Source organism: Temnothorax longispinosus, chromosome 7 (genome assembly GCF_030848805.1).
Source record: "Temnothorax longispinosus isolate EJ_2023e chromosome 7, Tlon_JGU_v1, whole genome shotgun sequence".
Lineage (NCBI taxonomy): Eukaryota > Metazoa > Arthropoda > Insecta > Hymenoptera > Formicidae > Temnothorax > Temnothorax longispinosus.
The window spans coordinates 21,741,363-21,760,626 of NC_092364.1; the positions used below are offsets into that span (position 1 = coordinate 21,741,363).

The 19,264-nt window shown below is 48.3% G+C and overlaps 1 protein-coding gene across 1 annotated transcript in view; it reads right to left on the minus strand.

Annotated features, from left to right (window-relative positions):
- Window positions 1–2,305: 2,305 nt before the first annotated feature.
- The window catches only part of LOC139815560 (uncharacterized), a 94,407-nt gene continuing 77,448 nt past the window's right edge, over window positions 2,306–19,264 (minus strand). The window contains exons 4-6 of the mRNA XM_071782556.1: window positions 11,384–11,510; window positions 9,797–10,025; window positions 2,306–7,180 (exon numbers count right to left, since the gene is read on the minus strand). Coding sequence (XP_071638657.1) covers window positions 6,085–7,180; window positions 9,797–10,025; window positions 11,384–11,510 — 1,452 coding nt within the window. The 3' untranslated portion in view covers window positions 2,306–6,084. The remainder of the gene's footprint in view (window positions 7,181–9,796; window positions 10,026–11,383; window positions 11,511–19,264) is intronic.

The window sequence follows — 19,264 nt, forward strand, 5'->3', positions numbered from 1 at the left end:
ACAGCCCGCTGTCATCCCGAGAGATTCGAGTCCTTCCGCGTTCTCGATCGTGAGATACTTCTTCCGCAAGAGCGCGAATCACAATGGGACGAGGACGAAAGGGGACAATATACTGAGTTAGGTCTGTCGCTATCACCAAAGTGCGAAAGCGAAAGTTGTCGAAATTCGTACGACGCAATTCGTACGACGCACCAAGAAAAGTCCAAGGAACAGCTTTAATCGTCGCGTTAATGACGCGGCGTGCGATGCGAATCAGCTTTAAATCCGCCAGGATAAAAATCGGCCTGCCTTGTAATTAGAGGCCTCTCACGCCGCCCGTTTCGATTCCACATGGCACGTTACATCTTCCTCTTTCACTCTGCCTCCGTCTTTATCCTTTTAATTTCTCTCCCTTTCTTTTCTCGGTGGTTGCGCTGCAGCGCCGGGGCAACTCGCACCCTGACCTGCGCGCTAATTAACGAATTATCATTCGACGGCAGCGAACAGCGGCGGCGCGACTTTATTTGGTCGCGCCAGGTGTTACGAACGGCACGCCGGCGTTGATTTAGCAATTTCTAGGCGCCACGAATCGCCAAGTAATCGCTTGTCGCCCCCGGCAATTTCCATTATCGGCATACCGAGAGGCTGAGAGTCCGCGAAGGCCGTCGTCACGGCGGATAAGGTAGAAAGAGACACGCAGCCTCCGCCGCGCCGCGATCCGTTGTCGTCGTCGTTTTTCGTTTTCCCGCAAAATTCGACGCGGCGTAAATGAAAGCGTGGGAAAATCTTGTGTAGCATGCACCTCGTATTACCGAACCGGTCCTAGGAATATCATAAGAAAATTGCTACGTCGAAGGGCTTCCCGATCATTTTCTTGCAAACTTAACGGATTACGTGGTCGTGCGTAAAAATATTTCAAGTTTTTATTTCGCGCGAGACGTTATCGTCCCTGGTATTATTCACAAAATTACGACGATTTTAATGAGACGCAAATAATCCAAGGTTCACACAGTAATTTCGTTTTCATCCATGACGGAAGATCGGGAGTTTGCTATACCCGGTTAATTTCTGAATTTCTTGAATATGCAGGCGCGTGGGCACCTTCAAGGTGAAGCCGCCGCGGTTTTGAGCGCGATTATATCACGTTTCATTCAATTGCAAAACGCGCGATTATAGCGAGCGCACTGTTATTATCTATTAAAATGGCAGTATCTCGCTGTATCGGCCGATTACGTAGTTCCTCGGTGACACAATCGCATTAATGTACAACTGCGATTTCTCCGTTCATCCCGTGTGATCACTACTGATATTATTTCGGCAGATATACCGCGAAATGAAACGAAGCGACTGTTATACAACTTTGCGATGAGGAAAGGAGGAGGATTGAGTCGTCAATTTTTAATAAGAGCGTGAGCTTTTATTTATAGCAAAATTTCGATTGAGAATTGATCAATTTTGTAAAGCAAGTCGCGCCTCGCTCGATCCTACGAAAGCCGAGACATTTTCCAGCTCTCCGTGTCGCAGAAAACTCCTTAAAGGTGAATCATCGCGGCAGCTGTGCCGCTGCTAATGTACGCCTATTTATAGGATAAACGGCGACGTTCTCGGAAAAAGTGTTCCATTGGCCATATCGGTAAGCAAACGCGAAACCAGGGCCGCTCTCCCTCCGTCGCCTCTCCGTCGTGTATCGTTGATTTTAATCGGTTGACCGGCGAACCCGCGCGCAACGCATCTCCCGCGGACGGAGATTTTCCACGGCATCCCTGCTTCAGATCGCATCGCTATTCCACCCTTCGGTTGTCCCGCGAGAGAGAAGGCGTTGAATTATTTATAATAACGCCGGTAGGAACAACCGCGCGGCATTAATGCGCGAAACGGATTCCCTGTTCCTTGCCCCGGGTGCGTTGACCACGCATGTAACGCTAGGACGTCCCCGGGAAGTCTTGCTCCGCGCGTTATTTACGGCAGAATGCAAATTTAGCGCGTAATTTATCCTTGTCGTGAGAGAACGCTTCCCTTATCCTTAGCCCGAGTAACTTTAAGTGATGGCACGGCACAATGGACGTTGCGCGCGTAAATAAAAGTAAGACCATAATTGATAACGCAAAAAATGAAAAACAAACACGAAGTACAAACGAATGCTTCTTAAGTTTAAGTTTCTTCTCGTGTTACGACACGTGTAACTCTAATGGAACGTGCGAGAGTAGCCTTTCACTAGGCAACCCGTTCGGCATCGTTGCACGTGAAGAGATTGACGCTTAACACGCAATGCGCGAACGTTATTGAAAAATCAGCATTGTCGAAGAGACAAGTGGGGAACGAAATTTACAAAGAAATTTACACGCGGTTTTGAACGTATTGTTGCGTTTATTTCGTACTGTATTATTAAAATTAATACAATGACAGAAGTATTTACAGGAGGTTTTTAGCAGCTACATGCGCGATCGCAATCTTCGCGATTAATTATTAATGATATAATAATATAATAGCATAATATAATATAATAATTCTATAGAATAATAATTATAATATAATAATAATAATAATAATAATAATAATTATAATAAGAGAATATATCGGGCAGCGCGGCGCGTCCGAGTCGCACGGAAGGCAAGAGTCGACGGCGTTCTCCGCGGATTTCAATTAACGCGAAGAAATGAAGCGAAAACTGATTAATTCTGACTAATGACGTATCACAAAGAAGAGAAATAAATAACGAATTCACGCGAGAGAAGCTAAGTCGACCCACCCGGGTCGCGCCGCCCTCGCCCGTCGTAGCAAAATTATATTTTACAGGTCTATTCCGCTCTTTGATTCTCGGAGACGCATCTTGAACCACGTTCCCCGGCACACACACGCGCGCGCGCGCACATGCGTCTCGAGAGGAAATGCACGCGTTCGAATTGTGCGTGTACGCGGCTTGTCCGTTCGCGTTAACGAACATTTCGGTGGTTTTTGCATTGATCGTCAAACCACCGTGGTCGGAGAGACCGAATAATCGATCGAACAGTCGCCTCGGTCCACGAGGTCGAAAGTTTCCCCGCGCGATGGGTTGAAGCACTAAGCAGTCGCCGAAGAGAAGATTAAACATCACGAGATTTTCGCTTCGCGAGTTATTCCAAAGTTGCTGATTTGGAAAATTCGACATTTTCAAGTCTAAAGAAGTTCTCGAAATAGTCAACGTATCAAAAGTGCGCTTTTTAACTTCGAAGAGAACCATCAAAAACCGAACATCGATCGATATTTGCAAGCAATACGGAAAGAAATTCGAGAGTGTTGCTAAAAATTTCGTCGCGTTAAAACATCAGTTACATTTACTGGCAAATTCCACGTCCTCGTATACCCCATGGAGATTTTCTGCAAAGAGATGTACAGATCACGGTTGGACGAGCCTCTCGTGCTGCTCGAAGCCAAGGCTCGCCAACCAAGTCCGTAGTCATTTTTACAGCACTCTCCTCGTCCGCTCTTCTTTCTTTCTCGTCTCGCTCGGCGAAGACACAGGTCGCTCGTTAGCGTCTCGCCAACGAGCGTGTGTCCGCGGCGAAATGAACGAAAATTAGAGGCGCGAAAAAAGGGGGAGCGAGCGTGAGAAAGAGGACGGAACGTGTTTATGACTAGCATTCGTTGCGCTATGCAAGCGAGCGAGCGATTCGCGCGTTTCAATTTGCGCGCGATGATGAATTTTGTGGCTAAATAAATTTGTGTATGTACAATTTTGATTTGCGCGTCCACGAGAGCCCGGAGAGCAGACGAGGTCGATTGTTTTTTTTCTCTCTTTCGTTTTTCTTCCGCGCTCGACGAGCAACGAACAATTTTGAAGTAATAGAAAGAAAGGATGCTGGTTCATAAAGTATATCTGATAGTACGATTGAGAAATATTTAACAATAGGAAAAACGTATATACACGTAATATATACGACCTATAGGAAAGTGGTCCCTTCTCCATAACGTGCGTCGAGAGTTTTCGGTGGTTCGTGCAACGAGTTCATTGACATCTGAAGGGCTCGGCCCCGCATTGTTAATTTCTTCCGCCGAGGCCGTATTCGAGCTAACTCGAGAATTAGAGGCGTCTAGAAGGCTCGTCCAATTTTTTGATCTCCCGCGAAGCCGCGCGCAATTAAGGCACTCTTCACACTTCAGACGTACAATTCTCTCCCTGCTAGGCATCACAGTCTCGTGACTCGAAAAGCCTTGCCCGCGAGTAAACTGGACAAGTAAACGTAGGCACTGGTGATATACGCCGTATTAGCGCACAAGCGTCGTGATTTTTCTTAAAGGAAGGCACCGAAATGTGTTTATCTGGATTGTCGTTAATCTTGGTCGTCGTTAAATTCAACAACCGATTAATATGGCGATTCGTGCCGACGGAACCGCGTGCAATGCACCGAGATACGTTATATTGTTGCTTGGGCATTGCGGGATTTTTGTCAACTTATTCGAAAATCGGCCACTCGAATTCTGACAAGCGTTCTCGAAACGGACGCGGTATAAGACGTAACTTTTATCAATTTATTATTGATACACGAAAATGTCTGTTTCTAAAAATCGTGCTTCAAAAGTTAGGCCTCTCGGAATTACAACGTTGTTTCGGATAAACATGCAACGCGTCTCGGTGCATGCGCACGCGATGATAACTCGAATTTCCCTCAGCTCGAAAGGACGGTCGATCAGTCTATCAATAACGGCAGCCTAAGGGGAGCTCTCTTTGCTCAAAGTCTCGATTTCAGACGCATTCTTTTCCTCCTCATCGGGCAGTGACGGTGGAATCCGCCGGGATTATCGGAGAATCGCCATCGACTCTTGATGGATCGACTATCCTCGCATGTGGCGGAACGCGTTCCCCCATAGCCCCCATCCAACGTTGGGTGTCGCTATGACTCCGCATGACCTTTCCCTCGGATCTCCACCGTCGCCACCCCGGCGCGAGACCACCCCTGTTGATCGGCGTCGCAACCGCAACCGCAGGCACCTTCTCACACAAGCCACGCATACCTGCGACTCGTTCTATCGCTCGTACCTTCTCTGATTACTCGAATATGTACATCAAGACCACCCTCTTCGAAGCCGCTCGCTTCCACGAAGAGTCAATGCATACATGCACGCACGCATACATACGAATACGCATTCACATTCTCTCTCACCCGTATTTACAACAGCCGTTTGTTCGCTTTGATATGATACAAGCTACAATCTCTCGGCACCTTCGCGAAGGCACGCGTATGTGGAGAGGCGTCGTACACGTAGGATTCCGCGCGCGACACGCTTCGCACGCGGCTACGTCGTACGATTTGCGCAGTCGTGCGCACGCCCTTTACAATCTGTCTCGGGTTCCTGAGAAGTCCGGCGAAAAGTCAGGACAGGGGCTTCGAGAAGCTGTTCGAGGATTCTGGAGATCAGGCTTAGTGTGGTACGTGCAACGTTTTATTCTCGCTACGAAATACTGCTTAATATTATATGTATCGTGATCGAGTTACAGGATACCGTTTCGCAAATTTTTCTGATTGAATTAACATCTTCGCGACACGGATCGCCTTTATAAGTTGCACCGTGAGTTTCGGAAAAATTAAAGCAAAAATACACCATATTCCTCATGCTATAATTTCACGTTCCCCTAACGCTATCACAGCATTATGCGCTTCACGAAAAATAAATTCAGAAGTAATCCCTTTTATTTTAACCACTGTCGCGTGACATATCGATATCGCTCTCGACTTTATCACTCGATCGCAACAATCAAAGGAACCGCGAATCCGAATATATTTTTCACACAAAGCTCATAGTCCTACATTCTTATAGAAAAACGCGTAATCCTGAACCTTTTTTAAGAATCTTCTCTGACGTCACAGCCTTCGCAAATCTCGAGGAACTTCGTCCGTCCCATCTCATCCTTCGTTCGCACATCCCTCGGGCACGCATCGTTGCTCAAAACCTCCCTCCTACTTCTTCACGTCACTGTACACGTGATATTACGCGATACGTACAATCGCCTCGAACTCCCGATCTCTCGGCAGCTCCTCAAGGAGGCTGCCAGAGACGTCCGTCCACCTGCGCGCGAATATAATTCAACTGCCGGCACCTGCTGGCGCACAGCTGGACGGCACGATCCTACGAGGCCTCGTGCACCTGGAACCGTCGAATTCGCGCTTGCACCGACTCGCACTGTACCTCGCTATACCTGGTGTACCTGCCGGCACGTACGGGTTCCCTAATGACCACCAGGTTGCCGCCCCGTTCGCGGAGCGCCTCGAGACCAGCCTTGCTACTGCCGCCGCCGCGCAACGCCGTCACCGTCGGCGGCGTCGTCGTCATCGGGATCTTGGCGATCTTCGTCATCCCGGACGAGGTCTCCGATGTGAAGCGGCTGAGCGCCTTGCTGACGACGCCGTTACACTCGCGCGGCCATACTCGGGCGGCGCGATGGTGATGATGATGCCTCTGTTCCCACCTGTCGGCGGTTGCGTCGGCGGCGGTGAACGGGAAACTCGCTCTACCTTGACTCTTACCGTACAGAATAAAATCGAGAGAATCGTCCGAATAGATGCTGCTGCGATCGCTCGAGCTGTCGGTCGAGATTTCGGATACGGTATCGCTGCCGCTATCGCTGCACTGTTGCTCGGCTTCGCCGAGGATGAACACGGGCGTGCACTTGAACACCTCGCCGCCGCCAGCCGGCATCGTGTGGGTGGCGGTGGCGCGACGTTGCTGAATACTACCGCCGACGTTTGACGGCGACGGTTCGATGATGACGATCTCCGGCAGAACGCTGCCGGAGAACTTTCGCGCCAGCGAGTCCATGTTCCTCTTGAAAGTGTCCCTTCGGTCCGGGCTCAGCCCGAATCTAATCGGTTTGGACAACGATCTCGAGACCGAGTAAAGATTTTCCGTGTGCGAAGAGACGGCGCGAGTGCCCGCTGCTGGTTTGGAAATCTCCGCACTGTGGCACAGACCAGTCGTGGACGACCGTTGCTGCTTCTCGCCGTCGCTCTTCGGCGTGGACAAGACCTGATTTTGATTGGCGATCGGCAATTCTGACGAGGCGCTGTTCTCCTGCGGGGTCGTCGTCGTCGTCGTCGTCGTCGAGGAATCGAGGACGGCCGCGGGGCTTTCGTCTGACGAGGGGCACGTCGTCAAGGGCGCTAACGGCTGCTCGAACATGTTGAACCAGGGATGCTGGAGGCACTCGGTCACCGTCAGACGTTCGCTGCGAACAGACAAGAATTGTTCGTTTGGAGAAAATCGTTTTCAATACTCTCGCGAGTTCTTCGCGAATTTTTCAGCTAGAATAAGCCTTTTATTTCAATATCGTATTTCCAATTTCCTGTTAGAACGCTAAAGATAAGAGGCTTGACGGTTACGTCGGTTACTTGGGTACACACGCGCGGTGCTCTTGAACAAATATATCCTAACAACAGGCTCGTTCCGCGAACAACGTTCTCGTCGTCCTCGTTAACTCGAGGAGCGAGAGAGTCAAAGGGTTAAGAGACCCGTCGCATAAACGACCTCCGCTAGCGGACCGCAGCATTTATCGGCGGTGGCCATCATCGTGGCGGTCCCGCCGGAACGTTTTCGCGTGGCTATTTCGTGCCGCGCGTATACCATCCACGTATCGCACGGCCTGCCCAGAAACCATTACGTTGGCTAACGTATCGGTTGTCTTCCGGCATACAGAATGGCGCAGGATATCTTCAATAACGGAGCAACGAATTGCGCAACACGTAAACGCCGTGGAATGTCGACCCGTAGCTACTAAAGTGCTTTAGGGGGCGGTCCCCTTAATTCCGGGACCGTCAAAAAGGCCCGAATAAAAAGTGTTCGCATAAGCGAATTAACTCTTCCACTCTCGCATTTACATTATCATTATCGTGCGAAAAAAACAAACGCTAAATATTGGACAAAATGTTCTACCAGGTAGACTAACGTGATATAATTTTATGAAGCGGAATAAAATCTAAACAAGTTGTCGACAAAAATTATCTAACGTAACGATCACCGTTATCACGGCGAACAGATTTATAAATCACGCTTCTTGCTAATCATTAGTGTAATAACACTAATTAATTACGCGATTGTTTGCATAGTACAAGTAAAGAATGCAAAAGAATGATTAATTGTAAGATACATTAATTTTAATGTAAATGCGCATAAACGAATGTAAATTCGATTGCGAATATGTTTTTCTCCGAAGCAGTGTAATGCAACCTCTTCGAGACTAAATATGGTAATTTGCAGGTCAGCAATGAAGACTGCCATTCAACGTCGTCGAGCATGATGATAAGTCATGCGGGTTCCGTGCGATAAAACTTTTTGCGCTCGCAAGAGAGGAAGGACGCGGATAATTCCGGATAGCGACTTCCTCTCAGCTGTCCGCGCGATAAGGAAACCTACGAGGTATTTCTTTCTTTCACTTTTCAGCGGAACTCGCCTTCCTCGACGTCGCTCTTCGCGCTTCGAAGAAAGTTCTTCGCGAAACGATGTGGCATCGATCATCTTACTCGCGATCGATAGCAGGCTCGACGATCGGCTGATGGGCACTTCCTATCCTCGGACGAGCGAATTAATAAATGCATCTCGAGAGATGGAATCACAGTGGCGCTATTGTGCGCAGTTAATCCGCAAAGCATTAAAAGGAGGAAGGCGAGGTGAGTCAAACGCGATTCGAGGAAAAGATCTCGCGTGTTTAAAACCGGAAATTGTTGTGGTTCAATCCGAGAGGCATTAATTTGCGCGTACATCTGTCTGATTTCTCAAATGCACGCTTGCGACTTTTATTCGCTTTGTTACGTCTCGCATAATCGAATGAAAGCCGAAGCCAATAACGCGATGAAAGTGAACCCGAGGCTTGAGGATATGTCTCGCTCCTAAGAATTTATACAACAAGAGACATCGACGGACGAGGCTAGAAAAAAAGGCGCTCCGACGACAAGCTGACGGGAATGCGAAGCAACTGTCGCGGAGTTTCTCATAAGCCGCGAATGGCTTTCTCTCGAAGTGGATGCGGCGTGAGACCTCGGAGCTATCAACGGGCGACCGGGCGACGACGTTGACCTACTGATACCGAATCGCTCCTAGCGCGAATTTCCGATGGATCGTTACCGTCGCGCGATGTCGTCATCTCGGTTACGGCACGAAATCGTCGCGTCGCCTGCGACGATACATCTACGTGACGCGATATTGTTTTCGTTCTAGGAAATCGGCCGACATACCGACGTAACTAACAATGTAATCGACGCGGCGCGGGCGCGCGTTTCGCGTGCTATCTCTTTTCGCTTCGAGGTAAGCGCCGGACATTCTCGGTAGATCGCCGTAGCCTTCCGCGAAGGAATTATTTTCACCGGTCCAGGAATGCTCGCGCCGGTTCTCCGGTAACGCGCTCACCGACACTCGCCTTGACGAGTCCGGCGACTTAAACGCCGATCGAGCGATACGACGTGGGGGCGTAATAATTCGCGGCGACGACGACGTCCCGAACGCGTCGGGACAACGAATGGAAATCTTTCCGTCGAATCAAGTGGAGTATATGAAGATAAATGACGACGAAGTGACTCGCCACGATGATCAATGAATCTCGCTGTGAATCTGCGTCGCCGCACGGTTGACGCTACGCGCGTATTTCACGGCTTGTTCTAATCACCGAGAATTCTCATCTGGGAATTGAATTCCTCGAATCTTTTCTCGTTTACTTCAACTTACACATGGATATGCGAAATTTATGTAATTACATATTCTAATTTTTTTTAGTTATAATTAATATCCACTACAAATATTTATTATAAAAATTATGAACGATTAATGTTGAGAAATTCACTTGACTACTTACTTTGGGTCCTTAACCATGAGCTTGCGCATAAGATCGCGCGCCTCCTCGGAGACATCTTCAAAGAGATCATCCGGGAAGTCCAGGCGGCACCGGCTAATGTTACAGAACGTCTCTTGCTTGGTGTCTCCACCGAACGGCGAGCATCCCGTTAGCAGCACGTAGAGCAGCACGCCAACGGACCACATGTCGGTCGCCAGGCTGATCGGCTCGTAATTCAGAACCTCCGGGGCTGAGACACACACGGCAGATGAGCCGTTATTATATCGTGGTACATCGAACCCTAATGCTCGTCAGATTGTGCGTATATGTGTATAAGCGCGAGCGCGTGTGAGTCCCGGTAATTAAATTCGGGAAAAAAAACAAGATAACGCCTTTTTTTTCCCCTCGACCTTTCTGCCATTACATCGTCGCGGCCGTTATTATGACGCGCCGATGCACCGATGCTTAATGGAGCCACGCGTGTTCTTCAACGGGATAATAATTGTAACCACGAACATATTAGGCCCCAAGCGCGAACTAGGTAATCACTACGATACGCGTGAAACCGCGGTTCGCTCGTTTATCGCGTCGTAATAGTCGCTACAGTTTTTCCTCACCTCCGTTTAATTGCGAAGATCCACATAATGTTTTTTATCGCGCCAACGGTCTCGCTAATTTCTGCGAATAATTTCAGAACTCTAACGCTAATCGACTAATTAAAGATTTAATTTCCTCACCGACGGGGAAATAACAATCAGGGTTTCTTAGTTCAATTAAGGCCAATCTTTTCTCTTTTGTTTTTTATTCGATAGCACGATACGCAATTTTGAAGTTACTTTTCAGCTTATCTTCGCGGTGCAAAGGTTCTTTTTTTTCCAAGACAATTTCAAGCGATTTCGTAACCACGAGGGTGTAACCGGAACATTTAAAGACTTTTCGATTTGCTCCGTGAGAGATTATCGCGTTTCACTATTACCTAACACCTTCGTCCACTTAGGGCATGACCGTTAGACGGTAGTGCGATGTAATTGCGACGGTAATCGGTTGCGAGGATCGTAAAAGGGTCCTCCTGACCGATCGGGCGCGCAGAACCGACCACGTGCGGTTCTCTGGCTTAGCCGCGAAGTGGCTTGTTCTGTTCAATTATGCAACGCGGCTATTTCCCTAATGGAACTACGCAGCACGAACCGTACGAGTGATTTCTTAGCATCAAACAGATCGCAAACGTGGAACACATGAAAGTGCGACCTCGTCGCACTCCGATCGACTTCCGAGGCCGGAAATTCTCGCTCGGTACGTTCACCGTCTGTACATGGAACCGCATCAAAACAGGCTCGTTTTAAGTATCAGAATTGTAGCCTGTTATCCTTAGTGACACGCACAGATCCGAAACGTTTAGGAAAACGCGCGCAGGTGTTGAGTACGATTACGGTTCTCGCGCGAACGCCCGGGTATTTATCACCGACGAACTGGTGCGCGAGTCCTTCCAACTTGGTCGCGTTTCACGGTGACGAGCGACATATTCGGAGTCCATTACTCAAGTCGAACGAAATGAAACTGCGTTCGTGGAAGGCCGTGAGTCGCGCGCAGAGTAAAGTAAGTACTCACCAACATAGTCGGGCGTGCCCAAAATTTCTCGTATGTCCGCTCCGTGACTGATGTACCGCGATATGCCAAAGTCACATAGTTTTACGTCGCAGTCCGGGAATTCTCCAGTAAGTACCAAATTTTGCGGCTGAAACATATCAAAAGGCAAGAGGTTCAATAAAAGACGACTCGCTGTCATTGACAAGAGAAAGGCCGTTATTAAAATAAGATTGCTACGGAGTAGATCGTAACTGTTTTAACTGTATACGTTTATACATCATGCGCATGTAATTTCTCGAAATTTACTTAAAGACAGTCCGAGGCGTATAGCCTGTGAAATCCGAGCGAGGAGAAAAAAGAAGCGAGCAGGTTTTTATCTCGCGGTGATCACCGTGCGACAATGCCAATTTCCTGCCGCGAGATAATATGGAGAAAGTAAAGCTTCTTTTCAGAAGAGGACGCACGATGATTGCTCTCCGGTATGTTCTCTCCCTTGGCCGTTAACACGGACAAAAGCGGCCCCGGGTGCTTTCATGGTCTCGGTCAATTATCAGAAGCACGCAAGCGAGCGGGCCGAAACACTTTTTTCTACATCGGACAACATCTCAGGAATTTCGGCGCCGCCATGCAAATATAGCGATAAATTACACGGCTTATAATTACAGGTACATTCTCCTTTCAGAGGTAGATACATACGTTCCTGCGATACCGCGATTTGCTGTTTAATTTTAGCCGGCGTGGCCTCGAGCGGATCTCACATCTCGGCGGAATTTTAATTCGAGTCCTAATTATCGAAAGACCGCCCAATACACCGCCGCGCCGCTTCGGAGTTCCGAAAAATAACAACTTCCGCGTCGACTACGCGCGATAGAGATTTTTGCCGCGGTGCCATCCAGTAGATGATTAATCGTCGGAACGAGGCAAGGCGGAGAAAGGAAATGCGGCGCGTACGTAACGCACGCGGCATTCTTTTTTTTTTTCGATGATCAGGTGGAAGAGAGGCAACGAACGTCCACATTATAATAACATGAGTCTGCGTAGGTGTCTCGCGCGAGGCATAATGCCTGGACGTAAACGATTCCGCGATAAGAAAGGTCGTCGCGCGGCCTAGGTGCAACTCTCGTGCCCACATGACATCCTTTCTTCTTCTCCCCCTTCCCTCTCGCGCATCTCACGCTGACTCTTTCCTCGGAAAACAATCGAACAATGCCGAAGGGGCTGCGGATAGAGGCCGCGGATGAAGCCCGAGTCGCCGGGGAAGAGCGAGAGACGAGAGGAAGCTCGTTGCCGGTCCATTGTCAACGCTCCGCGGCTGGTTTACGACCACCTAGGTCGCTCGAGAATTATGTCTTCAGTGAGATCGCGTCTCCTAAGGATGCCATTATCGGTGCGCTTTATTAAAGAGAACGCGTACGGTGGTGAACCATCTGGTCACGGCGTTTTACCCACGTCGTTTGCTCCTTTCGATTATACGCGCGAAAGGGAGCTGTTGTTGTATTAAATACCTTTAATGAGGTACCGACGGTTCGAATTGCTCTCGTAAAGCAATTCGAACCTTCGGGGAATGGCCGACGACAACTCAGTCTCGTTCGAATGTTTGCGCGCAGATGTTTGCCATGCAGCTTGCGAAGGGCCTGATGAAAGAACGCGGATCACAATTACGCTCATGGGAGTGACAAAAGTCATCGGCCATAAAAAAAAGAGTTAAAACGTTAACTCGATTAGGGTAAAAATGAAACGATGTAAATGTAAACCTATTCAACTTTTGTCTACTGCCGCTATTGTAATGCTAAATTCAAATAGAAAGCTATTTCTTATCGCTAGTTGTGCGAAATTTGCATGATTGATGACATCGTTTTTTGTTGAGCCAAGCGCAAGAAATTGTGATTCGTGTCCGGCCCGACCGCACCCCTCTTCCGACACAAAATCGATCAATTTAAATAACGTCCGTGGCTTTCGGGATGCAGAAATATTCGCACGTGATTGACGGCACGGAGAGTCGCCGGAGCTCGGAGTCGAAGGGAGAGGAGCACTTGCCGGTGCACGATGCATTACGAGATGCGATCGAGAACAATTTTCGCGATAATCGATCGGCTCGCCCATACCCAATCGTCACGTCGAGAGCTAACGACGTCGACACACGCTCGAGAAACCCGGCTGCGAGCTCCGCGCATAATGGTTAATCATGGAAATGTCTTTGTTCCTTATTAGAGTGACTTCCTGGACTGGAAGCGTATACCTACTCTATTAATTCCTACGCAACGCGTGCGGTACGCGCATTGAAAAGGGAACGCGACGGTGCCACGTATAGTTCTGATTTAGGATTGATAGGATTCCAGATCACCAGTCGTGTCAATCCGGAAACTAGACGGCGCAATCTCATAATAGCGTAATGAGAATTTCCTAGCTAATTTGTTACCGCTATTATTACGAATTAATGGCACACATTAACAAGAGTAGATAAGCGACTATTATTTTATTAATGTAAAAACCTCAGATACAAATCTTAATTATGCATTCTGTTTTCGAAAGTATAAAGAGTTTGGTAAGTGGGATAAGAATGAGCGCACGGAATTAGACCGATGAAACGCGCAAATATTGAGAAATTAGGACGGTGTAACTTTTTCAACCAAAAATAGCCTCGTTCTAGTTGAAATTTCAAAAGGAGACAAAACGTGACACGAGGAAAACCAACCAGCAACCTCGCGGTGTCACGGAGCCGCTTTTAAATCACATTATTCGTCGTACATTGAGTAGCTCATGATGAAGCCTGGTCACGTCCGACTCGTAACTCGGTTTAACGAAACGTAACACACAAACTGAATCCTCGAGCGTGCCGAGTGCCTTTGTTCCATCCACATCCTTTTACAAACGACGAGACGATCGATGCCCGATAAATCGCTGCTCCGAATTTCGACGGCTCCACGTACCAAATTCAAACGCAACTTTAATCGTCGATCTTTAATTATTCATCTCGTTATATGCGAGAGCGTGAAACGTAAACGCACGAACGCGAATCAGTCGTGATTCAGGCGGTGATTTGATCCCAATCCTGTTTAGTTAGCGCGAGAGCGGCGCACATTGGCACGTAGGAATTCCGACATACGCGACAGAGCGCGTTCGAAGGGGGCCTAGCTGCCTTCGACAAACGTGTTCCCGGTAACGACAGGCCCGATGCAACGTGCCCCATAGCTGCCTACGGCACCTCGCGCATCGGGCGTGCATTTTTCGAGGGGACACACGTCGGTCTTGGCGTCCATTACACGCTCGACGGCAATCTCGCGCCACTTAATTTAACGCGCTCAATAAACGACGACGATTCCGACGGAGTGCGCTCGTCACGTAATCGAGGTAATTAATCGTGACGCGAGCGCGCGTCGTCCATTCGCTCTTATTCCTATCTTACAGACCGATGCGAGCTGCCTCGAAATTTTTTTGTTCTCATCGCGAACTCTCCCCGCGCGTCTCCTTCAGGACTTACTTCGCCCTTAATTAACGACGCGAGATGCGCGACGTAGATCCCTCGCGTATTTCAATACAAGGTACTCGCGAACACATCGTCGTTCGTTCGAAACTCCATATCTTCTCTGTGATCTGCTTGAGCTCAAGGTTTCCTTAACAACAACGTCGATCAACAGCTGGCGAGATGCGCAAAGAAAGTCTCCGCGGTCGTAATAAAATATACAATTCAAAAATACCTGCCTGCTTGATTACGAGCGAGACGCCCGAATGAAAATAAAGCGTAACTGAGTCAAATCGATCACCTTTCTTTTCTCGCGATAGACACGCTTCCTGCAACATGCCATCTATTTTTACCGTTCTTGCGTAGTTTTGCACAACTTCTGGAGAACTGCTGACGCGGCGTGCCCGACGTAAATATCGATCGAACGCACCCTTGCGAATTGTAACAGGTGTTCCTGTGCCCGTCGCAGCGGGCACTTCTGTCGGATGTTAGCGCTTAAGTGCCGCGACCCGCGCAAAAACGATTTACAGGAAGGACGCGCGTCATTAAATCGAAGCCGGCGATTATTCATCTTGCGTCTTGGCTGTACAAAAAATCACGGAATCTACGACAATTCTCACGGCCACCATTCATGCGAGATTTTAACTGTGTCGCCATGTGATTAAGACGTCTTTCCACAGAATTACTTTAGATACAATTTACGCAATCGGGCGCTACCCCCGCCTGTGCCTACCGGAGGAGTGAAGACAAGGAGATTTCACGGGGAATTAACGGGGCAAGTCTCCACGTCGTTATCCGGCGAGGAGTACATTGTCCTCGTAAAACGTAAGAAATCATCCGCGGGATAACGGTGCGTCTTCCGTCTTTCAAATGTGTTTCTTCTTCAGCGCACAATGCGCGACACATCGCGCGCGTGAAAAGTCGGGCGCGAAATGTTTAATCAACGCAGCGCGGAGGAGAGGGGAACCGAGAAAGGGGAACCCGTTGTGGTCGTTACGCTCGCGCATCTCGTGCTCGTTAGGCGTGTCAATGAGCGCCTGTGATCCGTAATTAGCCCGCCAATCCGCTTAACAACGTGTGACACTTCGTGAGCCGGATTGCGTACGTGAGCAAACGGCACGTAGAAGCGGGAGCCGTCGAAAAAGGTGGACGACCTGGTCGCTTTACCCGCTTTTCATCGGAGGTACCGCGAGCGTGGACGACGACCGACGGTCCGGCCGTTCGCCACTTCGGAGCGAGGCGGAACGGAAACAATTTGACCGATGATCGATTGCATCGCAACCGATTAGAACACGTTCACCTTCCGATTACGACAATTCCTTGTTTCTCGCGTGAGGTAAAATGTAGTCGTTAAGATAATACGCGACGCGCCGGGCGAGTTTGCGCGCGAACGATCAATATCCGTGTCTCGGTACTTTCATTACGCGCAAGCCAATCCTTTCGCCGAGCGATAACCGCCCTCCGCCTCCGCTTCTCTTTTCTCTCTCTCTCTCTCTTGTTTGTTCAAACTTGATTGCGTGTCTAATATGCCGGAGCACGCATACGCGCACGCAAGAGTTTCGCACGCGCGGCCTACCCGCCTTCCCCTTTTCTCGGCCACCGGAAGTTTCAATGAACGCGAGAGACGTATCCTCATAAATCCGTCGGCTAAAAAGCATTGGGCCCCGCAGGCCTCGATTCGTTGCCTCCTTTTCACGCGTTAATTTCTTTCCTTCTGAAAATCCAGCGTCGTAATTTCTCGGTTTTCAGATCATGCATTGAGAACACAATTTCCCATTTGCTACAAATAAGCGTTCTCCTCTCTAAATTGGATTGTTTAACAGAGAAAATAACATTGTTTACAATATTGTTGTCGGAATGAAGCAGAAAAGTGTTTTCATAAATAATAAAATAGGAAGTTATGTCGCGTTCTTCGTTATCTTTTAATTATCCTAATAAACAGCTGAATGAATAAACTTTATGTTTTAGGAAGTTATTTGCGCTGTGTCCGCTGCATGCGTAAATGCGTATGTGTGGTAATAATTGATAAATACGTCACTTGATAACATATATCGCGACGACACGCACGTTTTATCTCCGCGTTATGGTAATAAAGCGGAATACGGCTTGTTCGCTCGGCAAAATCATTGGCCATTGTGTTCGTGATGCGAGAAGTACGCATTAATTCGCGTTTTAATTGCCTGATAAATGTGAATGAGAACATCCTGTAGTATCTTCTGAATGTAACTTCGTTGAATTATCAAAAGTATCGGACTATCCAACTATCCACCCGGAGAATACATATATTCATCAAATTACAAATAATTAATTTTTCGTCTAATTGACTGGCTCGCTCGCGCGCGCGCGCGCGTGCGTTACGTAGAAATATGACGTTCATTGACAATTTGCAGGGGAATTAATTCGACGAATCGATCATCTCTCCCCTCCCGCGGACGAATAAACGCGAATTGCCTGATTAAAGCAAGTCGGACATCCGTCGCTTTTCATCGGATTTTCCAAGGAAGAGAGGCAATCGACCCCGCTCGCGGAATTCATCAATGAACCGCTCGTTGGCCTCGCAGCGAACTCTTACCAGGAACTACATCTCGCGATGGAGAGCTCGGACCGGAGGAATCGATATATGTATATGTATATATATCACGGTCTGTTCATTAGGCACGGCCGCGGCGGTGCATTCGATGAAATCGATTCATCGAGCTCTTAATGGAATGCGCGCGCGCGAGTGCCACCCTGTAGGTCCAGCGAGCTCTAAGGTCGTTTTTATGACTCTATGGTATGCCCACATGGGTGTCGCGAACACAGGAGAATCGTTATTACACTAGTCGAACGAGCAAACAATATTTTTAAAATAGCGATATGTAGCAATATATTTTCATGACTCTGTTATTAATTGCCCGTCGTACAATGAAGTGGAAAACACGCGGGGTTTAGAGAGGGAAACGCATATTGCGTGCGATGAAAGACGTTGACGCGACGCACGTCTCGTTTTCGTTTTTAATCACGCAATACCCAGAGGAACTAATATTCATTTCTGTCCTTAGGTACGTGGAATGTGCCGAAGTTGCAAGACGCGGAACCGAGCTGACGTCGCGCGCAATTCAACCTCATATTCGGGGCAAGCTTCGTCGACTGCAAAGATCGCCGATGTGATCGTCGGATTGTCGTCGCCAAAGGACAGAGGACTCGGTCGTGTGACGTAACATCGTTTTACGCGGCAAACGATTATTACGTTCTCTGCTCTGTTGCTCGGTGTGCTGCTGCTGCTGCTGCTGTTAGCGAAAGCGAGCACGTGAAACTGCGACAAGCACTAAAACGTGACGCAATTACTTAGGCAGCACTTTATTACGAGAACGCCATTCGCTTTTGTACCATGTCGCGCGCGCGCGCTTCGCGATTTTCTTCATTGTTCCAAATGTGTCTCGCCAGAACGAACGAGCGCGGATGTCGAAACTTGGGAGCGCGCGCCTCGTTCTATCTCCTTCGGCTTGATTTTCAGTCAGATAATAGAAGCAGTACTAACGTAGATCCGTAATAGATAAATATACCGAAGACAAAGAAGGAATCCGTAATATTATAATTATAGACGAGAAAAGAGTGAAAAACTGCCAAGCAGATCGGTTTGAATAAAATCAAATATAATATTAAAATCTTTCGAAATGACTTCATTCGTCAGTTTCCATCATCTTCAAAGTTTCTACTGCGCAACATAGTGAAACAGCATTACTCACTATGTTCACAACGAAATATTGACGCTAATAACGTTGTGTAGACGCATGCTAATTGCACAGCATATTGCTCAGATGATTAGATTCGGAGAGAAAGAGAGAGAGAGGCTCGTCGCTCAAGATTAGCTTCTGCCGCCTCGTGGACTGTCGCTCTTGGCCAACCGAGTCTTCGTCTTGCGACACGTAAAAGGCTACTAATTGACCGAGAAGTGTGACGATAAGCGACAAAAAAAGGTACGAGTAAATGCTCCAAAGTCTCGGTCTGTCACGCAGTGAAAGGATTAGTCGTTAAAGAGCGCGCTAATTGAGAGTCCTTGGCGGACCGCAGAGCAATTTCGAGACGCAAGATTCGAAGGGAAACGTTGATTTTCGACTCGCGACACCCACGCGCCAGGTGAAAGCCACAGCTATTATATATATAAAATAATTATATGTATAAAATAGAGTGTGGCTCCCTTTTGGCGCGAACTTGGCGCGGCCCGCTATTCGACGCCGATTTTATCGTCGATATTATTACACGCGTCTATTATTAGCGGTAATATGCGGCGGCCCGACACGCGACTTGCCCACGTTTATCATCGTCTCGGCGATTTGTTGCTCGAATAAACAAGTCGTCGGCGCATTAAATCCGTGGCGGTATACATCAGCATCTACGAAATATCACGCGATTGAGATCGTCGTAGGCGCTGTTCTGGCCTACCAAGCGAAGAACAG